Here is a 25145-nt window from a genome sequence, read left to right on the forward strand (position 1 = left end):
CTTGTAGGAGTGTTTAAAAAAAAAAAAAAAATCAATTCGGCAATATATAGCGATATTACAGTGCACAATTCTTGTATTGATTCAATCTGGGCCGAATCGATGTTTAAACATCCATTTTGGATGGAAAAATACTCAACAAAACGTCTTACTTATGGCTCACACTCTAAGCATGGAAGAATGTTATATTATTGGAACATTAAGCCTTCAGATTTGATTTTAATGTTGTTCAAACATGAAACAGATTGTTAAATACAGTGGCTCACAGTTATTGTCGTGACTGTATATTGTTTGTGGCAAGTGTCTGATTTGAACTGATGCAATCAGCGTGAAACCAGCAACAAGTTTCAACTGGTCAGAAGCTTGATGAACAATAAGAAAATGATGTATTGCCTGCAGGACCTTTGGAATTTGTTGTGATCTCACAAGGTTGCGGTGCAGCCAGCCAAAAATTCTCAAGACATCAGCAATGCACTGTAACACACAATTGATACCCGCGTGGGTCCGGATCCCGCCACTCGGCACCGACCATGTCATGACTGTTTTGTTTGTGGCAAGTGTCTGATTTGAACTGATGCAATCAGCATGTAACCAGCAGCTATGTGATGTCAGGAATCTTTATCTGGTCAGAAGCCAATCAGTTTTATCCGTGTGTCAGTCAGCAGCTAATCAGATAAATCCACATCAGTCCTGTTTCAGCAACCTATTGGAGTTACCCACGTCTGGCCGCAGCCTATCAGATCCATTCGCTGACTATATAAGTCAGACTGAGAAGTGCGTTTTGGCCGAATTAGTCATCTGTTCATCTGCTCTGCTCCTCTGGTCTCCTGTTCCTCTGCCCAAGTTAGTTCCATGCCTCTGGATCCAGGATGCCTTCTTGTTGTTTCTGGTCTAGTAGTGAGTGCGTTCGGCGCAGACAAGATTTGTTATGCGAATAAATTGTCAACCTCTTATTTGTGTCTGCGCTTTGGGGATCCAACTCCAGAACATAACAGACCGTCAGGGAAACAATCGGAGAATGAACGGGAACCTTCTCTATGCTTTGGCAAGCAGGAACAGTTCAGTCAACAGGATGAAAGAAAAAAAAAAAAAAAAAAAAAGCTTTTTCCAAAAAAATAAACTCTGAGTGGGGAACTGTTGAAAGACCATTCCTCTTAATAACAGCACATGGATCCAACAAACACCATGAAGCGGCCTGGCTGCCGTTGAGCATAATTACAGAAAAAAAAAAAAAAAGAAACAGCAGAAACTCAAGGATAAACATCAGCCTGAATGACAGCGTGAAGGTCTCAGCCAGGCCGGCTGCACGCAGAGTGACTCGGCAAAACGTGACTAAACTGGACAATCACAAACAAATGAGTCAGCGATTCCCATCCTCACTAGGAATGTAAAGATAACGGCAATATCGTGATATCTCAATATTAAAACTGCCACAATATACCATCGTTGTCATGTCACTATATTAAAAGCAACACATCTGTCCAAAAAGTCGGGTTGATTTCCATTTGTGCAGTTGTAGCACCCTCTGGAGGCTAGTTTTTTCAGTGCAGTTTAATTTTCACAAGGCATCTTTTGGCCCTTCTGTTTCAAATTTACGCTAATGCTCAGATGAGGTCTGCGTCCATGCAAGTGCCTCAATATGAAGTCTTATTAGAGATTGTAGGTTGTTTATATGCATTGCTGTTATGTACAAAAGCACAATATGTTTTTAGTATGAGCTCATTTTTTTACAATATCGTGACCTTTTTTGTATTGCCAACCCTTCCCACAATATCGTGATAGTTATCCTTTCGTAACCTTCATTTCGTGTAATATTCTGGCCACTCATGCTCAGTAATTAGGTTGCTACTGACAAATTGAGAAAGTGAGACACGACTCTTGAAAGCGTCACAAGAAAGTCGATCAAATTGTTTATTTGTACAAATAAATAAAAGCATCGTAATGGAAGTGAAAAGAGGCGGTGTAGCTGGTGTCACTGCCTGTTGGCGATCCTCTTGGAGCGGCGAAGAACAATTTCTCCTTCCTGCTGCTGCTGTTGTTGTTGTTGTTGTTGTTTTACTCTCCTCCTGGTTGGTCGAGCATTCTTAGCGTCGTTCTGCTCTTTGGTACTTTCCGCCTGCGACGCGGCGGCCTTCGCGCGTCTGACGGCCTTCGGTCTCCCTCGGGTGCCTTTTGCGAGTTCGGACTCATCTGCCACAATCTGCTGCTGTGCCGCAGCTGCTTTGGGAATCGTCGCCGGCGCGGACTTGGTAGGGGATTTTGTGGGTTTGTCTTTACTCTTTCTCGTGTCCTCGTTTGTTGCTTTCCTGCTGGTGGGCTGAGCCGCCTTTGACGCTGCGGCTGGAACAACTTTTCCACAGGCCAACTATTTGAAGCGTTTGGACGTTAGAGTCAAAATGAAATTGATGAGTTGAAGCCAAGATGGGTACTGACCTCCAGTTGAGCCACTTTAGATTTGACCTCTGACCATTCTTTCATTAATTGATGAACCTTTAATTAAAAAAAAAAAAAAAAAAAAAAAAAAAAAAAAAAAAACAGCATTAATTTAACTTTATTTCCTCATCTGTGAAGCAAACTATTATTTAGCGCCATCTAGCGGTGAACTACTTTAAAACCCACTATTAATTCCAATAATATGCAAAACTAGACTAGGAATCCTGAAAGCTAATAGCTGAATGCCTATGAAGGAAATTGAAGGATAAATTATGTTAAAATTACTAGTAATTACTAGTAATAGCAGTAGTAGTAATATACAAGTTGTGTATTTAGTGCATTTGGAAAGGTTTTTATTAGGGATGCATGATAATCCTATTTTCAACCAATACACCAATAATTTAGATAGTGTCGATGTTTGTCATTTGTTTCCAACCGAAAGCCGGATGAAACTGGCAGATCCAGCCGTCGGTGAGTCCAAGTGGATGGTAAACATCCGGGTGACTTGTACTGTGCTAGGCTAAGCTACATGTCGTGTGCTAAGCGCGTTTTAGCCCACATTAGGAGCGGCCACCCCCCACATTTGGTAGTAATTGGCAGTTGGCTCGCAAATTGTGGTCTGTCTGAGGCACCGTAATGCGAGTGCCTCGAAATTATTGCATCCTATTAGTTGACCACTAGATGGCATTAAATTACAACCCACTGTATCTGTTTTTGCCCTCACCTGGCCACCACCAAATTGTTCCACCAGCTGTTCTCTCTCCTTTGTGTCCACCTTTTTCCTGAGTGACACACAAGTTTATAGAATGCAACTGAAGGATGAAATTTTTTGTAAATAATACAACAATTAAGGATGTTTGATACCACTTTTTTTTCAGACCGATACCGATACTCAGACCCTCAGTACTCAGCGATACCAACTGCCGATACCAGTAGTACATTTTGACAAATAAAAAATAAAAAAAAAATAAAATAAAAAAATCACTAAAAGATATTTTTAAACAAATATATTTCCTTTAATTTTGACCAAAAAAAACAAAAAAAAACAAAAAACAGCACAGTCACTCTTCAATAGTCCTAACGCTCAAAATAAAACAAAAATGCTCTTTTAGTTTAAGATTAACAATTTTGGAGTATTTCCAAACCGGTGAAGTTTTGGTGAAAAACTGCTACAAGCTGGCGCCAGTTCCAGGCAAGGAGGACTCACTTAACGTCTCCCTCCCCTGCCATCGGTCGCTTGTACTCGTCTGTGTCACGAGTACTCGAAAAAAGGCTGGTATCGGCCCGATTCCGATACCTGGTATCGGTACTCGCCCATCCCTAACAACAACTGATTTGCACTACACTGCAACAAGAGATGAGTTCCAAACATACCGATTCGTCTTCTTTTTCTTATTCTGATTGACCGCCTCCTGCTTCTTATCCACATCTTCGTTCACCGCGGCCATCAGCGACTTGAACTCCAGCTCAAACCCTTTGACGGAAGACGTGAGGGCTCCAAACAAGCGCTGTTGGTGCGCTACGAGCTCCAAGCACGTGGAAAACTGACAGGGCCGAATTGGACATTTTCAGCACTTTCATATTTTCCCAGAACAAGCTAGAAAATAACTCATGAAGACGATCGCTTTTTTTTTTTTTTTTTTTTTTTTTAACATCCATAAAGCAACAACGTTTTGGTTTCTTGTTGGTATGGTTACGTCAAAACAACCAGCGAGCAAGGACCAACTACATTTTCGTTGTGAATCCGAATAAAGGAACGAACACATACACATAGTTGACTTCATCCCGGATTTATTTCATCCATCTTTAGTCGACTAAATGTAGCATTTTAGTCTATTTTACTCCGAGAAAACAAGAAAAAAAAAAACAATTTCATTTGTCTAGTTTTAGTCAACAAAAACTTATTATAATATATTTTTAGTAAGGAAAATCATTTTTAGCCCTGTGTGTGTGTGTGTGTGTATATATATATCTTCTGTCCTGCTTTAAAATTATAAGTTGTTCTGTTTGCAGAAAAAAAAAAAAAAAAATGTTTCTATGCTGGCTATATATATATGTAGATAGATAGAGATATATATATAGATAGATAGAGATATATATATATATATAGATAGATATTTTGTCAGCAGATAATGTAAATCTAAAACTATTTCACACTACAATGCTAGTAAATTAGCCAGCATTAATTAGCGGTCAGATTAACAATGTTGGAATGTTTTAGCCATTTGATTAATGTTACCTATAATTTTTTTTTTAAACCTGTGAAACTACTTCCTGTCTGTCCCATGTGTTTGTGCGTGTTGCACTCGATAGCTGCAGATTTGAACGGGGGTGTGTCACACTAAAGTGCCACGTTAGCAGAGACAGAATTTGATATATTTTCATCTCATTTTTCTTCATGAACTAAAACGTCTATAGATTTTAGTCCAGTTTTTATTAAGTACATTTTCATCTCGTCTTCATGAGTGAGGGTTTTAGTCACGAAATGAAGACGAATGCAGTGTAAAGTTAACAAGTGGCCTCAGCTGACCTCCTTAAGATCAGCTTGCACGTTCTCCAAGACTTTGACATCATTTTGCAGGACCTCCAACATTCCCTGAAGAGCACAAAGACGAAATTTGTTTCCCAGCTTGAGAATCCGGATATCAGTTCATTTAAAAAAAAAAAAAAAACCACAACAACAACAACAACAACAACAACCTGGAGCTGCTTGACTCGTTTTCCCACTTGCATCGTCCTGATGAAGTCCAGGTCAGCCGCTGTTACCTGATAGCCCTTCATGCCGTTCACCAACGAGTCAGCGTAACCTAAAAAACCTTCAAAAGGATGTTCACGTTTTAGCATCATGTGTTAACATGTCCAAACCACATCCAACAGATTTTGAAGAATTTTTTTTTTTAATGAATTGAAGTGTTAATATTAAATCACTGGAAATAAATATATGAGAAATCTGACATAGTTTCTCAAAAAAAAATAATATCAAATTCTATGGTATCCATATCTGTCTTATTTGGACCAATCCTCCTCAAGAAACATGCATGATTTTTTTTTTTTTTAATCATTGCTGACATGAGTTTAAAATAAATAAATAAAAATAAATATGTCGATTTGTCCAGGTGGTCAACTCAAGTCCAGTTCAGGGCAGTTACATTTTGTCTCAGTACAACTATAACAACAAGCAAAGATGAATTTAACAGCAAATGTTTCTGTACTCAAATTCTGGAATGACCAATTTTATTGTGTAGGCTAGCCTACTTCTGGTGACATTTGAGTTTGGTGGTTTGCCGTGAGATTTTTTTTTTTTTTTTTTTTTTAATGCTAAATACATGCCTTGGTAGTTGGTACAGTGCAGTTGTGATGCCGAAGCCAAGGAGACGCCAGGATGTGTGTCGCAAAAGACTTTACTGAACATGAACATCGCTCCAAAAGTACAAAACCGGAAAACCACTCAATGCGTCACCATAAATCCTTGCCCGTGAATCCACGTAATATTTGTTCCATGGGGGGAATTATATCAACGACCACAAGGCAGTTTTGAAGGATATTAATAATAATAATAATAATAATAATAATAATAACGCATCAGATCAAATGTGTATATAGAGCTTTTCTAGACACGCAAAGACGCTTTAGAGTGGAACGGATACATTATTCATATGCACTCACACATTCACTCTCTAACACAGTTTAGGAAGCCTGATTGAAAAAGACGCACCTGCAGGTTTTGTGTCTGAAGTGTTGAACGTAATCGTGTTTGGAGGAGGGCGGTCCCCGTCGTCCCCCTTCGGATCAAATACACACATAGGTCATGTATGGAGAGAAATTTGTGTCTTTATTTTCAATCAAACAAAAAAGGAATTTGCAATCAAAAAAAAATTTCAATCAAACAAAAAGGGGATTTGCAATCAAAAAAAAATTCAATCAAACAAAAAGGGGATTTGCAACCTCAAATAAATTTTAATCAAACAAAAAAGGGTTTTCATATAAAATAAAAATTTGCAAACAAAAAAAAAACATTTCAAACATGGATTTGAATTTTAATAAAATCTTTTGCAAGCATTTTTTTCGTTTTGTTTGCGAATCTGTTTTTTGGTTGCGAATCTGTTTTTTGATTGAAACCTGTTTTTTGGTTGCGAATCTTTTTCTGTGTTGTGTGGGCGGGGTCCTCCGTTCAACCGATGATAGAAGCCTTGTCATTGGTCAGCTTGGAAGCCGCTGCGACAACTTTCATTGGTCAGATAGGAATGGGGGTGTGACAATGTTCGTCTGACTATTTCCTGGTTCATTTTGTCCAGTCGCCGCCGGCATCGAGGTAAATATGACCCCCCCCCACTTCTAGTTTTCCGTTTTGTTTATCTGACATTTATCTAAAAGCAACCCTTGATCTATCGTTTATCCGGTGATTTGTTCTAACCATTACAATTAACGTAATCACTCACTCACCATTGCTTAGCCATGTTAGCTAGCTAGGTAACTGATGGTCCAATACATGAGTCAGTCATGAAGCTATGTTGTTGGCAGTCAAAACACAAATATACGGCTAATTTGGGATAGCTGTTAGGATGAAGTTTTGTTTTGTTTTTTTATACTCGTAAAGAAACCTTTGCATTTGTTTCACATACAGGCAGGGCTGGGAATCGAATTTATTTACACTAGCTGCTTCCCCTAAATCTTGGATGTTTGAAGTAGAGATTAAATTCGTGATAATTCTGTGATTATTATTTATTGGTCCTGGTTGTTTACTGTATGAGTCAGATTGAAACAGAAGGGGAATCTGAGTTGTAGGTGTACTTTTGCAATTACACCGACTAGATTTTTTCTTTTAGAGTGCGAGCAGACCAAGGGGTAGAAAATGTAGACATAGCGAGATGCATGTTTACTGTAAGAGGAGCAGGCCAGGGCAGTTTTATTGCTGGTAAAAGCGTACATAACCAGAGGAAAAAACTTTATATGAGTAAAAGTTCTTGGAGTTACTGTAGCTTTCATAAATGTATTTGATATTACAGATCCAGCAAGCTGAAGAGACACTACCCTTGGACCATCACGGTGACCACGGGATCGTTATACCTGACATCCACTGTCGTTTACCTGAGGAAAGACTTGTTGCTTTACGGCAAATCAATCCAAACAAGGAGTCCTTGAGTTTTGGTCGCGTCATTTATTTGCAGACTCTCAATGTTGCTTCTAGTGCTAGTGTCTCGCGGCCCAAAGGGTCATTTAAATTTATGTAAAAAATGAAAATAAATTCCTGTGTAAAACAGTTTGACTTTTATTTCATAAAAAAAGCATGCATATGAACTAACAACCAGTCAATTATTCAGCATTTTATAGATTTTATACAGACATTTTTCTCAAGAAATGATTGGCCTGCCAACAAGAAATCAAGAAAGCTCAGAAAATGAACTGTTAAACTTAAAACAAACATTTTGGTAGGAACAGCCTGTAATTACTCAAAAAAAATGAAATGGATGTGATTTTTTTTTTTTTTGCCCTTTCAATTACACTGTGTCAAATCTGGCATCAAAGGTGATAGCAGTCAGTAGATGTGATTTAAAGGAATGGTAATCACTCATATGAGCAGTTGGAAATGTAATGGTGTTTGTGCAGGGGGTAACATAATGTGTGACCTGGCATTTGTACCTCACAATTGTGGTCAAAGTTTATTGATATTTTAAATTGCTCTCTGTCTGACATAAGCAGGTGCTTGTGGCCCTGCTCAGTTATCCACAGCATCACCTCATGAAGAGAGGTGACCAACCACCAACTTCATCTTCTGCATCTAAAAAGTAAAGAAAAGTGTGCTTGAATTAAGTACCAAACATGTAAAAAAAAAAAATTCTGACAAAGTTATGTTTGACACATGTTTTGAACATTATTGAAACAGGAAAACTACAATGAAACAATCACAGGAACTAAATGTATTTATATTACGTAATTTGTCACTTCCTCTGTATTTCAAACACCCAAGACATAATAAATGTAGCAGAGGCTACTTATTTCAATGACCAGAACTTCTCATAAGTGATTAATAATTAGCATTTTATTAATATAATGATGTAATGATTCCCAGCCCTGCCTGTATGTGAAACAAATGCAAAGGTTTCTTTCTGAGTATAAAAAAACAAAACAAAACTTCATCCTAACAGCTATCCCAAATTAGCCGTATATTTGTGTTTTGACTGCCAACAACATAGCTTCATGACTGACTCATGTATCGGACCATCAGTTACCTAGCTAGCTAACATGGCTAAGCAATGCTGAGTGAGTGATTACGTTAATTGTAATGGTTAGAACAAATCACCGGATAAACGATAGATCAAGGGTTGCTTTTAGATAAATGTCAGATAAACAAAACGGAAAACTAGAAGTGGGGGGGGGGGGTCATATTTACCTCGATGCTGGCGGCGACTGGACAAAATGAACCAGGAAATAGTCAGACGAACATTGTCACACCCCCATTCCTATCTGACCAATGAAAGTTGTCGCAGCGGCTTCCAAGCTGACCAATGACAAGGCTTCTATCATCGGTTGAACGGAGGACCCCGCCCACACAACACAGAAAAAGATTCGCAACCAAAAAACAGGTTTCAATCAAAAAACAGATCCGCAACCAAAAAACAGATTCGCAACCAAAAAACAGATTCGCAAACAAAACGAAATTAAAATACAAATCCATGTTTGAAATGTTTTTTTTTGTTTGCAAATTTTTATTTTATATGAAAACCCTTTTTTGTTTGATTAAAATTTATTTGAGGTTGCAAATCCCCTTTTTGTTTGATTTAAAAAAAATTTTGATTGCAAATTCCTTTTTTGTTTGATTGAAAATAAAGACACAAATTTCTCTCCATAGTCATGCCGCTTCACCACTTGAAGTGCAAAGCAAACGAGAAAATCAACAGAAACAGGCACGAACCTCCGCGTCCTGTTGGCACGCCACAATATTGACATTTTCTTTCTCCTCTTTACAAAAGTCCAAGCGTTTCTTCACGCCAGTCCAAGGTGGCGTCCTCGGCAGTTGGCGGCCACTTGGAATGATGTGGAAAGACCCTCTCAACATTTTCAAATCATTGGAAATGTCAGCCATTACGGATGTTTAAGATTGGATGTTGAAGCTCCTGCTAAAAGTTCCCCTTCCGCCCCTTTAATAGCGCAATTGGCTGCACCTGGCGGCGCAACAGTGCCTGCTGACCAGCAGGGGGCAACAGAGTTGTGGAATTTTGTGCTTCAGGAATTTCTCATCAGCACTTTTGATGTGTTCCGGACTTCTGCAGAGCAGGCTTGTCATGGCTAATTTTGTCTAAATCCCTCCTTTTTTTTTTTTTTTTTTTTTTTTTTTTTTTTAGCCACTAACAGTGAGCTAAAGATAAAGGACAATAAAAACATCTCGATCGCTACCTACAGTACTATTGAAGTGAAGGAAATCAATTGATTTGTGATCCTATATTTCAGGCAGGGTCGGCAACAAGAATATGTTGAAAGAGCCATATTAGACAAAAAAACACACAAACAAACAAAAAACAAATATATCTGGAGCTGCAAAAAATTAACTCATTCACTGCCTTTGACAAGTATACGTTTCAATTATATATATATTTTTAGAGCGGTGATAGATGGGAGAGAATCTCATTATGCTCCACTGTAAATGTCAAACTTGGAGACAACTTTATTGAAGCCCAACCACCGGTAGATGACATCATTGCCCTATTTTATACAAAATAAACACAGTTTCAGAGTCCATGGGAGACATGGCTAGATTTTGTGCAACCTACATTTTTCTACTGTCAATTGTAAAAGAACCGGACGAGGAAAAAAGTATTCTATTCTATTCTGTCATTTGGTAGATTCGGTTTATATATAATTATTGAACATAATATCGCGTGGGTATAGACAATTTTAAAATTTTCTAAAATGGCTGGCAGTGAATGAGAAAAGCCTTATATAAGCCTTATAATGAAGGCAACACATGCTGTATATATCTATAGTCGCTATATTAGCCTACTACCAAAATGACGTTAACTACAAATGCATAATGAGCCTTCATGATTAAATGTTTATTTTTCCTGCAGTGCATCCTGTAGAGAATGACGCGCCACGTGAATACTCTGTTGTGCGATGCCACCTCAAGTTTAACTTCATTACAAAATTATTAATGAATTGTTTCATCGCTTTGATGAAGTTAAAGAAATGCAATAAAGAAATCAGATTTTCAATGTTGTTTTTATTTTGAGGATTCGAAAAAACAACAAAATGTAACGTGCATAACGTGCCCCTTATCTGGGCAACAGAGTGCAATAAAACGCAGCAGTGGAAGTGGGAGAGCGTGCCTCGCTGTACATCTTTGGCAAAGCCAGTCAGCTTTTGCTCGAATGATAGCAGCAACAGCTTCCAGCATTTGCAGTGCAGTGTTTCCCTCCCCTGCAGACTTTCATTCTGCTTGTTTAACACTGACCGATTTGCTGTGTGTAGTGCAGGCCAGTATAGAAGAAGACCAGGTCCCAGCCATCTTGTGGTTGATCTCTTATACTCTTCTGCCACCTGCTGGCCGTTTTTCAAATTACTACCATTGCTCCACCCACTCTGCAGTTCAAAGGCTGCATAAAAGCCTTCTGTATGCTCTCATCCGGACTCGGTCTGACGTGAAGGTGCGACGTACAAGTTTTCCCCCTGAGAGGATTGCCGTTTACTGGACTGCCGTTAGCTTAGCCGCGAGTGTTAGCCAGCCGTGCAAGACGCAATGGAAGGATTAAAACCTCCACAACAGCTCTGTTTGGATTCCAGTAACCTTTCGAAGACATGGAGAGATGAGTTTCCCCTCTATGTGGATCTGGCTACGGACGAAGCGGATGACAAACAGAAGGTGAAACTGTTTAGTTATTTGTTGTCAAGAGCGGCAGAGGACTTTTAGACATGCTGATGGGTGATACAGATAAGGATGCATGGAAGATCGAGGACATCATTGGCAAGTTTAATGATCACTGCATACCCAGTAGGGGTGTTTAAAAAAAAATCGATTCGGCAATATATCGCAATACTACAGCACGCAATTCTCGAATCGATTCAATAGGCAGCCGAATCGATTTTTTAAAAGATTGCAAGGGAACGCCAAGTTGTTTTTTTCGCCTACCATGTCACCTTCGCTGCGCCGTAAACACTTCAGGGTCATCTTCCATGTGAACAAAAGCGACGAGGATGGAACGTTTGTAAACATGAAACAAAACAGTGGGAAAGCTTTCCCAAAGCGACTAGGATGGAGCATGTATTTTTCCACTGCTTTGCGAGGGAACGTAATCTTTGCGTATCCTCGCAATCTTTGCGAGAGAACGCAAAATGTTTTGCGAGGGAACGCAAAGTTTTTTTTTTTCTACATGTCACCTTAGGGGCTCCGTAATATACAGTGGGTCATAACATTATCCTCTGTAAATTTGGGGCAGACGTGATTAATGTGCTATATTATCTTTGGTGAAACAACAATCATTCATACTTTTTTGCATAAGTATTCAAGTAATTTTGAGCAAAAAGTTTACGATTTAACACAATTATCACAATTAACACTTTAACTCGGGCTTGATTCCTTCTGAGGAATGTGTCGTAAACATGTGGTCTGTTTGTTAGCAGCTAGCAAGCTAAGATAGCTTGAAGACGATATACAGCAAGACGAGTATATCTGGACTAGGGCTGCCACAAACGACTATTTTGCTAGTCGACTAATCACCAACAGTAGTCGCGATTAGTCGACTAATCGTATCGGATCGTCAGCCTCCTTAAATAATTGCCCAAAGTCTTTTTTCGACTTTTTTTTTTTTCCTCAGAAATCCCCAAAAACTGAAACACATTCTGATTATGTGTTCATTTTCATCTCAGGGATATAATTATATATACATAAAATAATAATCTGTTTAACTAAGGATGTAGCCAATTTTAGCAAAGGTGGCCAGCATTTTTTTTTTATTACTTTGACGACTTAGGCCAATATTTTTAAGGGGCTGACAAGCAAGCAGCTACTCTTATATAACCATCATTAGCATATAGCTTGAAGTTGTTAAGATATATGTACAAGTTAGTAATAAAGATGGTGACAGGTGAAGGGTAACAGACTAACACTACATTCAACTTTTATTAAAGTGCGGTTTGTACCAGAATTCCTTGTGCAATCCAAAAAAGACAATTATGCCGAGAGTACTTTTGAACTTTTAGCTCAAATACTGTTGCCTTTAACATTTATAACAACAAATGTTGAGTGCATTTGAAAATAAAACCAAAACTAAATAGCAATTAGTAATATGAATACAACAAACATGTAAACAACATAAAAAATACTTTTGAGGCATGCACGTTAATGGCTTCATAATAAAGCTCTCCAATGAAGCGGAACGGAGTCTTTTAGCACTGTAACGTAGCGTTAAGACATCGTTGCCACATTTACTATTCAGCCATAAAATCGCTGTGTTACAGGCCAAGCCTGGCCCTTTAAGTGCTGTAGTGCCGCACTTTGGCGCAGGAGGGCGGTGTTGTTGAGGAAAGAGAAGGAGAGCGGAAGACCTTGCGTGTCTGTCGTGTCTGTCGTTGAGGAGTGCTAAAATAAAAGTTTGTGTGAAACAACGAAAACGAGAGTCTGCCTGCTCAGTCGCCATGCCATGGGTATAGGAGGTCCCTGGGCAGGAGAAGAGGACTTAAAAGCTGTAACCAACGTGGGCACGTTTTATCACACAGTGTGTGCTAAATGAACGTCCACGTTAGCACTTAGCTACGCTAACCATCCAAATAATTTACAGTGGCTGAGATGACTGTCCCTCGCAGTCAGAAGGATTCGACAAAAGGTGCTTCCGTCTCAACTGCCGTGAGAGGCAAGGTCTGTCTTGCATATTTTACATTGAACATTATTCGCTTTAGTGTTCCCAAACCGTCGAAGTCCGATGTCGGTTAGCCATGAGAACATACTGTGTACAGCTGGTGCTGACGTCACGTCTGACCCGGATTAATGCCACTGCGCATGTGCGTCTAGTAAGAGCGGGCAGGAGGACGGGCGGCAGGCAGTCAAACGAGCGGTTGAGGCAGTTTTGGAAGAGAAAACAAATATAAGGCTGATATATATTATGTAAAACTGACTAGTCGACTATTTAAATTAGCCGTCGACGGTTTTGGTCGTCGACGTAGTCACGACTAGTCGACTAATCTTGGCAGCCCTAATCTGGACACAAACGATTTCATGAATGACAATTGACATCATGAAAGTAGTAGGGGTGTGAATTGCCTAGTACCTGACGATTCACAGGTCACGATTCGATTCGATACCGATTAATCCCGATACGAATGGTCACGATTCGATACCGATTAATCCCGATACGAATTTATAAGTCGATTGTTGCGATTTTTTCCATTCAAATTTAGAAAATACTATCAGTAAATTTGTACATGTACACTGTAAGATTTGTATGAATATATTTATCTAAAACTTGAGGCTTATAACCGTGAGCCACTGTACACAAACAGTTTGCAATCTGTTTCACATTTGAACAGCATTAAAATAAAAATATTAAGGCTTAATGTGCCGTTCATATAACATTCTTCCATGCTCAAGGTGTGAATCCTAAAAAAAAAAAAAAAAAAAAAAAAAAAAAAAAAAAAAAAAAAAAAAAAAAAAATCGATTCTGCCGATTATTGAATCGATTCGAGAATCGCGCGAAGTAGTATCGCGATATATCGCCGAATCGATTTTTTTTTTTAACACCCCTAGAAAGTAGTGATCGACGTGCTGTTCTAAGCAAAAACAACATACCTTAAGCTTCCACTTTGCCGTCCAACAAACCCCATTTTTTTTTTTTTTTTTTGTAGCTAGCGGCTCCAAACGACTGGTTTCAACGAGTCGCAGTAATGTAGTGTCCTACTTGGGACGTTTCTTTTTTGACACTTGACATATTTCCCACCTTTTAACGAAAACACTAGCTAACTAACACTAAAATCTAGCTCGTCACATTCATTTGTCATGGGATGTTTGCCCTCCGGGAGGCGCAGCAGGAGCTAAGCGGTGACGTCAGCTGGAAAGGTCCATTGAGTTTCAGTCAGGAGCCATGTGTGACACACAAGCACCCAAGTGCGTGTGTGCGTGTGTGTGTGTGTGTGTGGGAGGGGGGGGCAGCCGTGGCTCAAGGTGTCAGAAGGCAGGCTGGTTTAAATTTAACTGGCTATCTGCATGGCAGGTCCTCCTCTCTTTCTCCTGATCCCTCACACACACCCATGCCAACACAGCATCGTGCTCACACACACCAATTTAGCCTTCGACAGCATATCGTGCACGACACGTACAAGCTGCAGCCTTCCTCCTTCGGACCACCTGGATTGTACAAGGGGAGAGCCGAGGACATAGCGGACTCTCACGCCGGGCGGCCAGAGAGCATTCAAATCAACACTGAGACGAAACACGTCATCCCGGGAGTCATCCTCTGCAGCAGCACAGTTCGCGCTCCGTCGCTTAGCTACGAGAGGTAAGAGCGGAGGGGCGTGCGCACACTGGATGTGTCTACTAGGAATGCTTTGACTACTAGAAAACTGCTGAGAAAAAGCACCTGAAGTGGCTTCATCGGATTACAGGCCGCATAAAGAGACACATTTTGCTTATCAAATCTGGTTGGTCCTGTAACGAGATGAGAATGCAGAGAGGCGCAAATTACACGCGTGTACAGGAAGTGATCTCAGCACCTTACGGCTAACGGGGCCGATAACAGTAGAAGGAGATCTTGCTCTGGCAGCTTGTGGTCACATCATCAAAGCTACGGCGATAACTCTTGCAAAGCGGTCCCTGCTGCTGATGGCGGCGGTGGCTGCACCCAGCCAAACTTTCACAACACTGCTTGTATTTTTCCACTGGCTGCATTTTGATGAGGTGTTGGCGTCGTGAGGATCAGCACAGGTTAAGCTCGCTTTTGAAATGATTGCAGTCGGTCAATAGGGCTCGATTTTCTTTGCACCCAAACAAACTTCTCTTCATGTTAGCCCCATTGGCATTTGTGCTTTTAGAGTTCAAGAACTTTACTCCTTAAAAAAAAAAAAGAGAGAGAAAAAGGGATCAAGGATGTGTCAGACAAAGTGTCAAACTCAAGGCCCAGTGGCCCACCATATTATTTCTTGGGGTCCACTAAACTATGTCTACTTTATGTTTCTTGCTAAATGGATTGATTCTTTTCATTCTTGGCACATAAATTGCATTTGCTTTTTTTATTTATTGATATTATTCTGATGCTGATACAGTGCAAGTATTTTTTCCCCCAAAAAACTGAACAAATCAAACAATAGTATTCATTTAGGTGTCCCCATTTTACATTTCTTATTTCAAACTCAATTTCTTGTTGAAAATATATAAAATAACAATGAACTCCAACGACGAATGTGAATAAAAAGTAAAAAGACATGATTGATTATGCATTTGCATCATTTTCAGTCTTGCTCAGAATAAACATAATTAAGCTTTGCGGCCTGAAATATTTCAAAATGGTGAAACAAGCAATGTGTTTGCAATATTTGGTCGGATTCGATACATGACTAGAAATGACAGTTTGATCTAATTAAGTGCATCTCATAATAGTGGTGCTCATCTGCAGCAACAGATTGATTGGGCCACTTGAACATATAGACGCTGGATAGCTGCGAAGATGATATGAATGCTGGAGGCGTCTTTTCCTTTGTGACACACCGATAAGCAACTAATGACTTGGATTATATTGCCTCGGATTCTGTCACTCAGCATGCCAATCACCACCCAGCCTCATCGTAATAATGAAACGTTGCATGTTTATTCTGCAGTCTACTGAGCAGACTCACAGAGCGCAGACACGGTTGACCAGTGGGCAGTTGGCATGAAGACTAAAGACAAGTCCTTTGGGGGAAATGCTCTTAAGAGATAAACAACTAAAGTGCTGAAATCAGTGGCGAAAAGTGCACCTTGCTGCTGAGTGACAGTTTGGGGGTAGTGGGACACAGATTGTTCAAGTACTTTGAGCTCCTCGACTTGGACGGCGGATTACAAGGCCTGCGAAGTTAAGAGGTTTTGTGTTGGATTTATCAATGACTCCAATGTTGCACGTCGGGCTGCTGCTGATTTTTTTGCGAGAATAGAAATCTTGGACCCTGGACAAAAATTCTTCAATTGCATTTGCTGATTGTCAAACTGGTGCTGTTTGGACAATCATTTGTTGAGGCGGGCGGCGAGGTCGACCAGTCCAAATCCAAGTGTGGAACGAGGGGCAGATGGTACACGCGGACTTGTTCGGGCTCCTTGGATCTCGTTTCACTCACAGAATAGCTGCCACTCTCAGCTCTGGGAAAAGAACACTATTTATACTCGGCCAGTGTTGTCCAACATTAGCTTCGCTCCCAGCTTGACCTGCAGTCCAAGCACTCCAAATAAGTCCAATGAAGTTAACAGCCATCACACTGTACTACAGGATGAAACGAGAGAAGGTTCAAAAGTATTGTAGGACACTAAAAAGGCAAAATGTGATAAGACACATTTCTTAGTCAACCGAATCATAATTAGGGGTTGGCTATTTCTAGAGGTGGCAAAAGTACTTCTTACTGAAGTACTTGTGAAGAAAAAGACAAAACAGTATTGCAGTTATCGCACAGGATCAAACTAGCGACAAAATGTTTCTGAACACTTTGAAGTACATTTTGATAGGGCATGCCAGGCAGTCACTTGTAAAAGTTTTCTTTAAATGAAAAAAAAAAGATGTGTTCAAACAAAAGGTGCTTTGATTCAGATGGAAGTATATATATACATATTATATAGATATGAAATTAAAAACAAAAAAACAAAAACATATACAATGAGGGTGGCATGGTGAATGAGTGGTTAGCACGTTCGCCTCCCAGTTCTGAGGACTCGGGTTCGAGTCCAGGCTCCGGCCTTCCTGAGTGGAGTTTGCATGTTCTCCCCGTGCCCGCGTGGGTCTTCTCCGGGTACTCCGGTCTCCTCCCACATTCCAAAGACATGCATGGCAGGTTAATTGGGCGCTCCGAATTGTCCCTAGGTGTGATTGTGAGCGTGGATGGTTGTTCGTCTCTGTGTGCCCTGCGATTGGCTGGCGACCAGTTCAGGGTGTACCCCGCCTACTGCCTGAAGCCAGCTGGGATAGGCTCCAGCACCCCCCGCGACCCTTGTGAGGAGTAAGCGGTCAAGAAAATGGATGAATGGATATACAATGAAGAGTACAGTTAGAAGAGTTTGGGCCAGAATAATAGTCAGGTCTGATACGGTATCAACTCTCACTTCCGTCAATTGTCAATTTATCAATAATACACTGAATGAGAAAAGGCCATCTGTACTCATCCTGATTGACGGACGTAAAACTGCTTCAGTCTGTGCTCAGTCCATGTATGTTTTTTTATTTTTATTTTATTTTTTTTGCGGCTTCGCGTCATTCAGCAATCACCGAAAGGTGGGCGTCATCATTGACGGGAATTGACAATTGGCATTAGTGCCCGCCTCTGTCTACCTAAACACTTTAATCTATATGGTATCAACACACAAAGTTGTGAATAAGTTCACTAACAACTTGTGGGTTATTCTCAATTTTTAAAAGAGTTGTCAGATGCAGCTTTAAAAAGGAGATGGTATAGAAAATGTAATCTTGAATGGTTGGATCTTGAGCCATGGGACCTGGCTGGGCTCAGCCCGAAGAGGCAACATGGGTCCCCCTTCCCATAGGCTCAACACCGGTGTAAGGGGCCAAAGAGGTCAGGTGCGTAGTGGGCTGGGTGGTAGCCAAGGGTCGGGAGCTTTGGCACACCAATCCTACAGAAGCTGGCTCTTGGGACATTGAATGTCACCTCTCCGGCGGGGAAGGAGCCCAAGCTGGTTTTTGAGGCTGAGCAGTTCTGACTAGACATAGTTAGACTCGCCTCGTCCCTTTGAGATAGGGTGAGAAGCTCAGTCATCCGGGAGGGACTCAGAGTCGAGCCGCTGCTCCTCCACGTTGAGAGGAGCCAGCTGAGGTGGCTGGGGCATACGGTTCGGATACTTCCTAGACTCCTTCCTGGAGAGGTGTTCCGGGCATGTCCCACCAGCGGGAGGCCCCGAGGACAACCCAGGACACGCTGGAGAGACAATGTCTCTCGGCTGGCCTGGGAACACCGGAAGAGCTGGTTGAAGTGGCTGGGGAGAGAGAAGTCTGGGCTTCCGTCCTAAAGCTGTTGCCCCCGTGACCCGACCGATGGATGGATCTTGACCATCACTTGTGAAATGAAAGTACCAAGTACATTTTTTCTATTGTGACGTAAAAATGTAATTTAGTCATAAAAAACAAAACAAAACAAAAAACACACCTTACTATGTTTTAGACGTATGACTCAGTCACGGATTATAGAAACTGAAGTCCTGCGGGCCAGATCTCGTCCTCCACCTCTATTCATTTGGTTGCTAAAGTTTGCAATAAATTGCCTTGACTTCTGTTCAAATCAAGCCGTAATAATATCAATAACCAAATGCAGAGGCAATTACTGTATGTAATATGTTGGGGCTATTTGGGTTGTCACACACATCATGGCTGACCACAAGTTTAAAATACAACATTCCAATGACATGTAATCAGCCTCAATCTCTTCAGATGGAGCCAAAGCAAGAACAAATGTCATGATTAGTGTTTTCATGTTGAGTTAAAAGGTAATTGAAGGCAACACTGAAATGCTCAGACATTTTCATCGTAAGAACAGCAATCGTTTAAAAAATATGCCTTTTATTGAGGCCATCAGCTGCACTGCTCACATTTGCTACTGCATCATCGCCCTCACTCTGTTTTAGTACGTGTGCTTCATGTGAACCACGCGGCAGGTTGAACTTGGATTCCACTGCAGGCCACTGGATGTGGGGGGTCGGGACTTTCCATGATGCGGCACAAATTGCCAATAAAATCCTCACCGAGATCCACATTCCATATCTGGCAGCTATAGCTGCAGTCGATGCCCAGGAGGGATGAAACTTTTCCCGTGACATTCCCAGCGTATGTAACATGATTAGATCAAGCTACACAAGTGGAGGGCCGTAAATATTCACCGAGCAGCGGACACTCCTCTTTTTTTGGACTGGCATTGTTGCCTGGTGGTGTGTTGCATGTTGTCATGGAGACGCCCCTGACGAAGACCATCTGTAATAGCGCAGCATTAGACTTTGCAGTTTTACACGCACCTCCTACTTTTCATTTGAATTGAATTTCTGACACCCTGCAATTGGCTGGCAAGCAGTTTAGAAGTACCTGAAGAAAGATGGAGGAGGCTCAAGCACGCCCGCGACCCCAGTGAGGATAGGCGGGTCGGAGGATAAATAAATGAATGAATTTATGATACTGATTCTAATACCCCAAGAAGATTTTCAATTGTCACTCTGCTGTTTATATTTTGTGTTGCACACATGGCGCCATGCAAGTTGTGATGTCAGCAAGTGTGTTTCCATGACCCTCAGTTTTGCGCAAAAGGCATGTTTCGCAAAAGCAAGTAATGGGAACAACGGATCTGTGAAACACTCTCAAATATCGCAAAAACTTTTTTGTGCTCTCATGAGGTGGTTTTTGAGATGTGTCGAAATAGAAGTATTTCACAATAAAAGTGTAGTGGAAACACTTTTTGCGCATTAGTAGTCATGTGACACCTGCCCGGTCATGGAGGAAAGGAATGTAATACGTTGTTTGCCATAATATGTATTTTTATTTACTTGCAATTACTATTTGTTTTGAGAAATATTAATTTCCATATTGTATTTTAGATGCTGAAGTGTATACTGCACATGTCATGAGCGCAAAAGAGAGAGAGCCTCATTGGAGAAATTGAATAAAAGGAGAGGAGCTTGAAATCCTGTCCTGCCATGTCTGCTTCATTTAGCAGGGAAGACGCCAGAAAACATCAAAAACTTTCAACTATTTGTAAGCCGTATTCTACCCAGCCTCCGGGAACAACAACAACAAAAACATTTTAGGGTTACAGGAAGTAGGAAGTACAAGGCTAATCGTTGTTGTGTCGGAACTGCCTCCCGAGGGGATAACAAGTCTTTTGAAGCTCAAAGCGATTTAGCTATAGAGTCAACATGCCACCGTTCAATGCACGTTCCATATCGTTGCAGAAATGGCCGTTACCACCGGCAGCACACCAACACTAAATGCCCAATCCTGCCCGATGAGGGGAGACTGTTTTTAAAGTAACAGAATTACACCGGGTGTCCGTCTTCCGTAAACATCATGAGCATCTCCTAGAGAACTGCGAGGTCTCGCCAGACGGGACATTCCGAGAATTGAAACGCTCTTCGACGGAAACACCGACAAATCCATATTGTACTTTATCGAAATAGTAAAATATTGCTTTGATTTTGGCGAAAAAGGCTCATGGAAACGCAGCTTGTGTGAATGGGGCGCGCAAACAGTGCTGCTCTTGAGTTGCGAGGGGGAGGGGCTTGCTCAAGGGCACCTCAATAGTAACCATGACGTAGATTAGCAACTCTACAACAACTAGTTGCTTTTTTTTTTTTTGTCCACTGCAGTATTAACTAGGGCTGGGAATCTTTGACTGTCTCACGATTCGAGTCGATTACGATTTTTGGGTCTACGATTCGATTCAGAATCGATTTTCGATTCTCGATTCAAACGATTTTCGATTCAAAATGATTTGATTGACAAATGATTTCTGTTTCAATTTACAGATATGCACAACATTGTCATGATCTACTCCAGTCTGCTTTGCAAGACAAAATGACAAATAGAGACCTTAAAGTGTCTTTTTTGTTTGTTTGTTTGTTTAAACATTTATTAATTTTGTATTGTAAGGGCCTTTTTTCCACAAAAACAGCATGTGGGCTACAACTGCCTTTTCCTCTTCTTCTTCATTTCTAATTTAAATAAAATCCATTTTTGGATATTAATATCGATTCGATTCGATTAATAAATGAGAATCTCGATTCTTTTATGAATCGATTTTTTGGCACACCCCTAGTATTAACCGTCATCTCTGGTTCCAAAGCGCAAGCTAGTTCAGATGTGCTTCAACTTGAATTTGACTAAATTAGCTCAAAACAATCCATCAAGCAATTGTACGGTTTTTTTTTTTTTTTTAATACATGTTGGCTAATTTGACAAACTGCTGAATCACAGTTTATGATAAAGCAAAACCTTTTGCAATTTGTCAAAACTTTGGGGTGGTCTATGCCCCAAGCTGTATCCGACAAGAAAATACTCGCCCCTGCGCAGAGCAGCAGTCAAATTACATCTCTACATTCAGAACATTAAACAAAAAAAAAGAAAAAAAAGTACGAATCTGACAAGCTTTAAAGGTGTTTCCCCTGTATTTGGATCATGAGTAGGGTATCTTTCAGAAATTGGGCCTTGACACAAAGCAGAGAGGAGAACATATCTGTTCTCACGATTTGCTTGTTGAACAGAATTATCTTGATTCATTGACTCTTTATGAATACCATTTTTAGCATTTTACTTGTAAATAGTTTATTTGTACATCAAAGAAAAGTGCTCTTGATGGATGGATGGATGGATAGATAGATAGATAGATAGATAGATATTATCAATGGTAGACTTTTCACTTATCTGATCAGTTAAAACAGATGCACATTTTCTTGATTTTATAATCAGCCATAATGTTATAAATAGAGCATCCGATCAATGACATAACATATCAATTAGTTATAAATATAGGTTTAACATATTGTGATTAGCACGGTGGTGAAGTGGTTAGCACGTCCGCCTCCCAGTTCGAGTCCAGGCTCCGGCCTTCCTGGGTGGAGCTTGCATGTTCTCCCCGTGCTCGCGTGGGTCTTCTCGGGGTACTCCGGTCTCCTCCCACATTCCAAAGACATGCATGGAAGGTTAATTGGGTGCTTCGATTTGTCCCTAGGTGTGCTTGTGAGTGTGGTTGGTTGTTCGTCTCTGTGTGCCCTGCGATTGGCTGGCAACCAGTCCAGGGTGTCCCCCGCCTACTGCCCAGAGCCAGCTGAGATAGGCGCCAGCACCCCCCGCGACCCTTGTGAGGACTAAGTGGTCAAGAATATGGATGGGTGGATATTGTGATTAGATTAATTGTATATGTGGGGTTTTCTTTTATCTTTTACTTTTTTTTCTGTAAGCGTTTATAACTTACGCTAATATTTGTGCATCTTCTGTTTATTTTCCATTCTTATTTTCCCTTTATTTGCATATTTTTTTTCTATTTTAATGATCTAATATTAAATCTAATAACTTATAGTACATTATCATGATGGAGGTTAGCGGGGTTCTTTACTTGTTCCTCCTCCCAGAGGCATGGCCAGCTCAATCGGATCCCCGCAGCAGGTGGAATGTCCGTCTTGTCACAGCACACGCGGCGCAAAGCTGATGGAGCGTCATCATGATATTCCGAGTTTAGCATTACACTTCAAAAAGCTTCAAACGCCAGACGACATGTACGCCGATGGAATCGCCATTAATATTACTACTGCACAATGTCAGCGTCTCACTTCACTTGACATTGTCATGCAGCTGCGGCTCATAAATCAAAATGGAATCTTCATTGAAATGATTTTGAAAAGGCTCCAACCTGTACTTAGTTGTGATTTTACATACTGTGTTGCATGTTTGGAAGCAGCTTCCGTCCCATTTTCAATTCATAACCCCAAACCACCAAGTCGGAGCGTAACCCCTGTATGGTGATGCGCATCAACTTGAGCCGCTTGCCGTCTTTCCGAACATTGTTTTGCAAACGTTATTGCTTCACAGCTAACGAGACAGACATTTTCCCTCTATGTGTGCCGTTTACGTTCATTGATTGATTCCTGGAGGGCAGCCTTCGCCCGTTGAGGCCTTCAGACAGCCTGGCGAGTGGCTGAAGGGTGTCGTGACCTTGTAATCCTCGTCATGCCCACTCGTATCGTGTCACACGGAAGGTAGCGAGTCCGGCAGATGAGGTGACAGATTGCTGACTGTCGCATAAACCTGCCTAATCTACTGAACGTCCTCAATTGGGGGTTAAAGCCCATAAAGAAGGATATGCATACACTTTAATCCCCACAAAGAGACCTTATGGTCCCTCTGTACCTAAACTTAAAGTAACTCTGATGGCCACACCCACCGAAGTGGGGTGAAATTAGTTGTCCGCATTTGAGCCAGGGCGTGGTGAGCAGCAGCGGCAGGAGCCGCGCTCAGGAATCATTTTTTTTGATTATCTAAACCTCCAAATTCCAACCCGGAATGCTGAGTTTCAAGCAGGGAGGCAAACAGGTCCCATTTTTAGAGTCTTTGGTAGGGGCAGCACGATATTAGAAAATCATGCGATATACAATAAGGTTGCTGAATATAGGGGTTTAGGGAAAAAATCACCACCACATATTAACAAAAGCCCAGAGGTCTAGCTTGAGAAAGAGTTCATGGGTATACATCCTGGATTTATATAGTGCATTTTCCTGAGCAAAAACGGAAGACCCTTTCTTTAACATGTATCTAAAGCATGGCTATCAAACATACGGCCCGCGGGCCGGATCAGGCCCGCAAAGGGTTTTAATCCGGCCCAGGAGATGATTTTGTAAAGTAGAAAAATAAAATAAAATTGTAAAGTCGAACTAATTAATCAGCCGTCCACAATCCAAACAAACAAATTTGTACATTCACAAGCAGTCCTCAGATGTGCAATGCAACTTGTACGGTGGAATCGTCCTGTATGTCATTATTTTACACACAACTTAAAGTTACGGTTTAAAATTATTATTATTATTTTTATTATTATTATTTTAAATCATTGACCGACATAAATGTGTTAAATATGACACAAATTACACAAATAGATATGATAAGGATTAATGTCCTTATAATGTCATTAACTCTCTCTCTCTCTCTCTCTCTCTCTCTATATATATATATATATATATATATATATATATATATATATATATATATATATATATATATATATATATATATATATATATATATATGCAAAGCAAAGCAGGTGGATTTAACACGTCTGGGACATATACCGGCAAAGTGTTGCCGCGTTCCATTTGCTTTATTGTGTTTTTTTTTTTTTTTTACAATATGATGACAGTTGAGCTCCGTAATTTAGGGCTGGTCCACGAAAATCTGCGTATAAATGACGGCAATTGTTTTTAAGTTATATACCTTTTTTTTCCCCCTGATGTGGCCCCTGAGCTAACATGAGTTTGACACCCATGATCTAAAGAAAAGACATTTTTATGATCAAATGAAAGAATTCAATTTTTTCAAGCAGCAAAATAAGCAAACTCAATCTATTCTTAATTAATTGTGATGACCTCTCCATAATGTTCAACTATTGGATGGCGGTGTACATTTTAGTTAGCGGCTGACTGGTCAAATTCAGATAAAAGCATAAAATTCCAAATGAAACTTATTGCATGACTTTGCGATATGCATAGTGCATAAGCCAATATCGCAATATCAATATTTTTTCAATATATTGTGCAGCGCTAGTCTTTGATATGACCCGGCCAAGGACTGAACCCACAACCTCCCAGTCTCGCGTCAGAAACTCTACCACAAGGCCACTGAGCTGGCCTGCTACTGCTATATACATATGTAAAAACTAGTGGGGTGTGCATAGAAAATGTGAAGAATTTTTGATTTGCCTTCCTTTTGAAATACGCTTGAAAGAAAGAAGCATGCTCCATTCAGAAGTGCGACCATGAACTCATTTGGTTTTGTTTTTATCGAGTCATTGTATTGTTT

General features: G+C 40.5%; 2 protein-coding genes across 2 annotated transcripts in view; one reads left to right on the forward strand and one right to left on the reverse strand.

Annotated features, from left to right (window-relative positions):
- Window positions 1-1894: 1894 nt before the first annotated feature.
- Window positions 1895-9618, reverse strand: LOC144015031 (uncharacterized). Its single transcript, XM_077515343.1, has 8 exons — window positions 9344-9618; window positions 6146-6212; window positions 5131-5246; window positions 4961-5026; window positions 3805-3974; window positions 3155-3212; window positions 2431-2487; window positions 1895-2362 (listed from the first exon to the last, which is right to left on the reverse strand). The coding sequence occupies exons 1-8, from the start codon at window positions 9512-9514 to the stop codon at window positions 1970-1972; spliced, it is 1098 nt and encodes a 365-aa protein (XP_077371469.1). The 5' UTR covers window positions 9515-9618; the 3' UTR covers window positions 1895-1969.
- A 4943-nt stretch (window positions 9619-14561) lies between these two features.
- Window positions 14562-25145, forward strand: part of filip1l (filamin A interacting protein 1-like) — a 47837-nt gene continuing 37253 nt past the window's right edge. The window contains exon 1 of the mRNA XM_077513753.1: window positions 14562-14912. The gene's annotated coding sequence lies outside the window, so the exon portion shown is untranslated. The remainder of the gene's footprint in view (window positions 14913-25145) is intronic.

This window comes from Festucalex cinctus, chromosome 2 (genome assembly GCF_051991245.1).
Source record: "Festucalex cinctus isolate MCC-2025b chromosome 2, RoL_Fcin_1.0, whole genome shotgun sequence".
In the NCBI taxonomy this organism is placed as follows: Eukaryota; Metazoa; Chordata; class Actinopteri; order Syngnathiformes; family Syngnathidae; genus Festucalex; species Festucalex cinctus.

What these genes read in the sequence shown, in the direction of transcription:
- LOC144015031 (XM_077515343.1), bottom strand. Translation starts at nt 9,514, where the DNA reads ATGGCTGACATTTCCAATGATTTGAAAATGTTGAGAGGGTCTTTCCAC. An exon ending in CGTGCCAACAGGACGCGGAG is followed by an intron (nt 6,213 to 9,343) that starts GTTCGTGCCTGT and finishes TTTGATCCGAAG; the next exon opens with GGGGACGACGGGGACCGCCC. An exon ending in TGCAAGCTGATCTTAAGGAG is followed by an intron (nt 3,975 to 4,960) that starts GTCAGCTGAGGC and finishes CGGCCCTGTCAG; the next exon opens with TTTTCCACGTGCTTGGAGCT.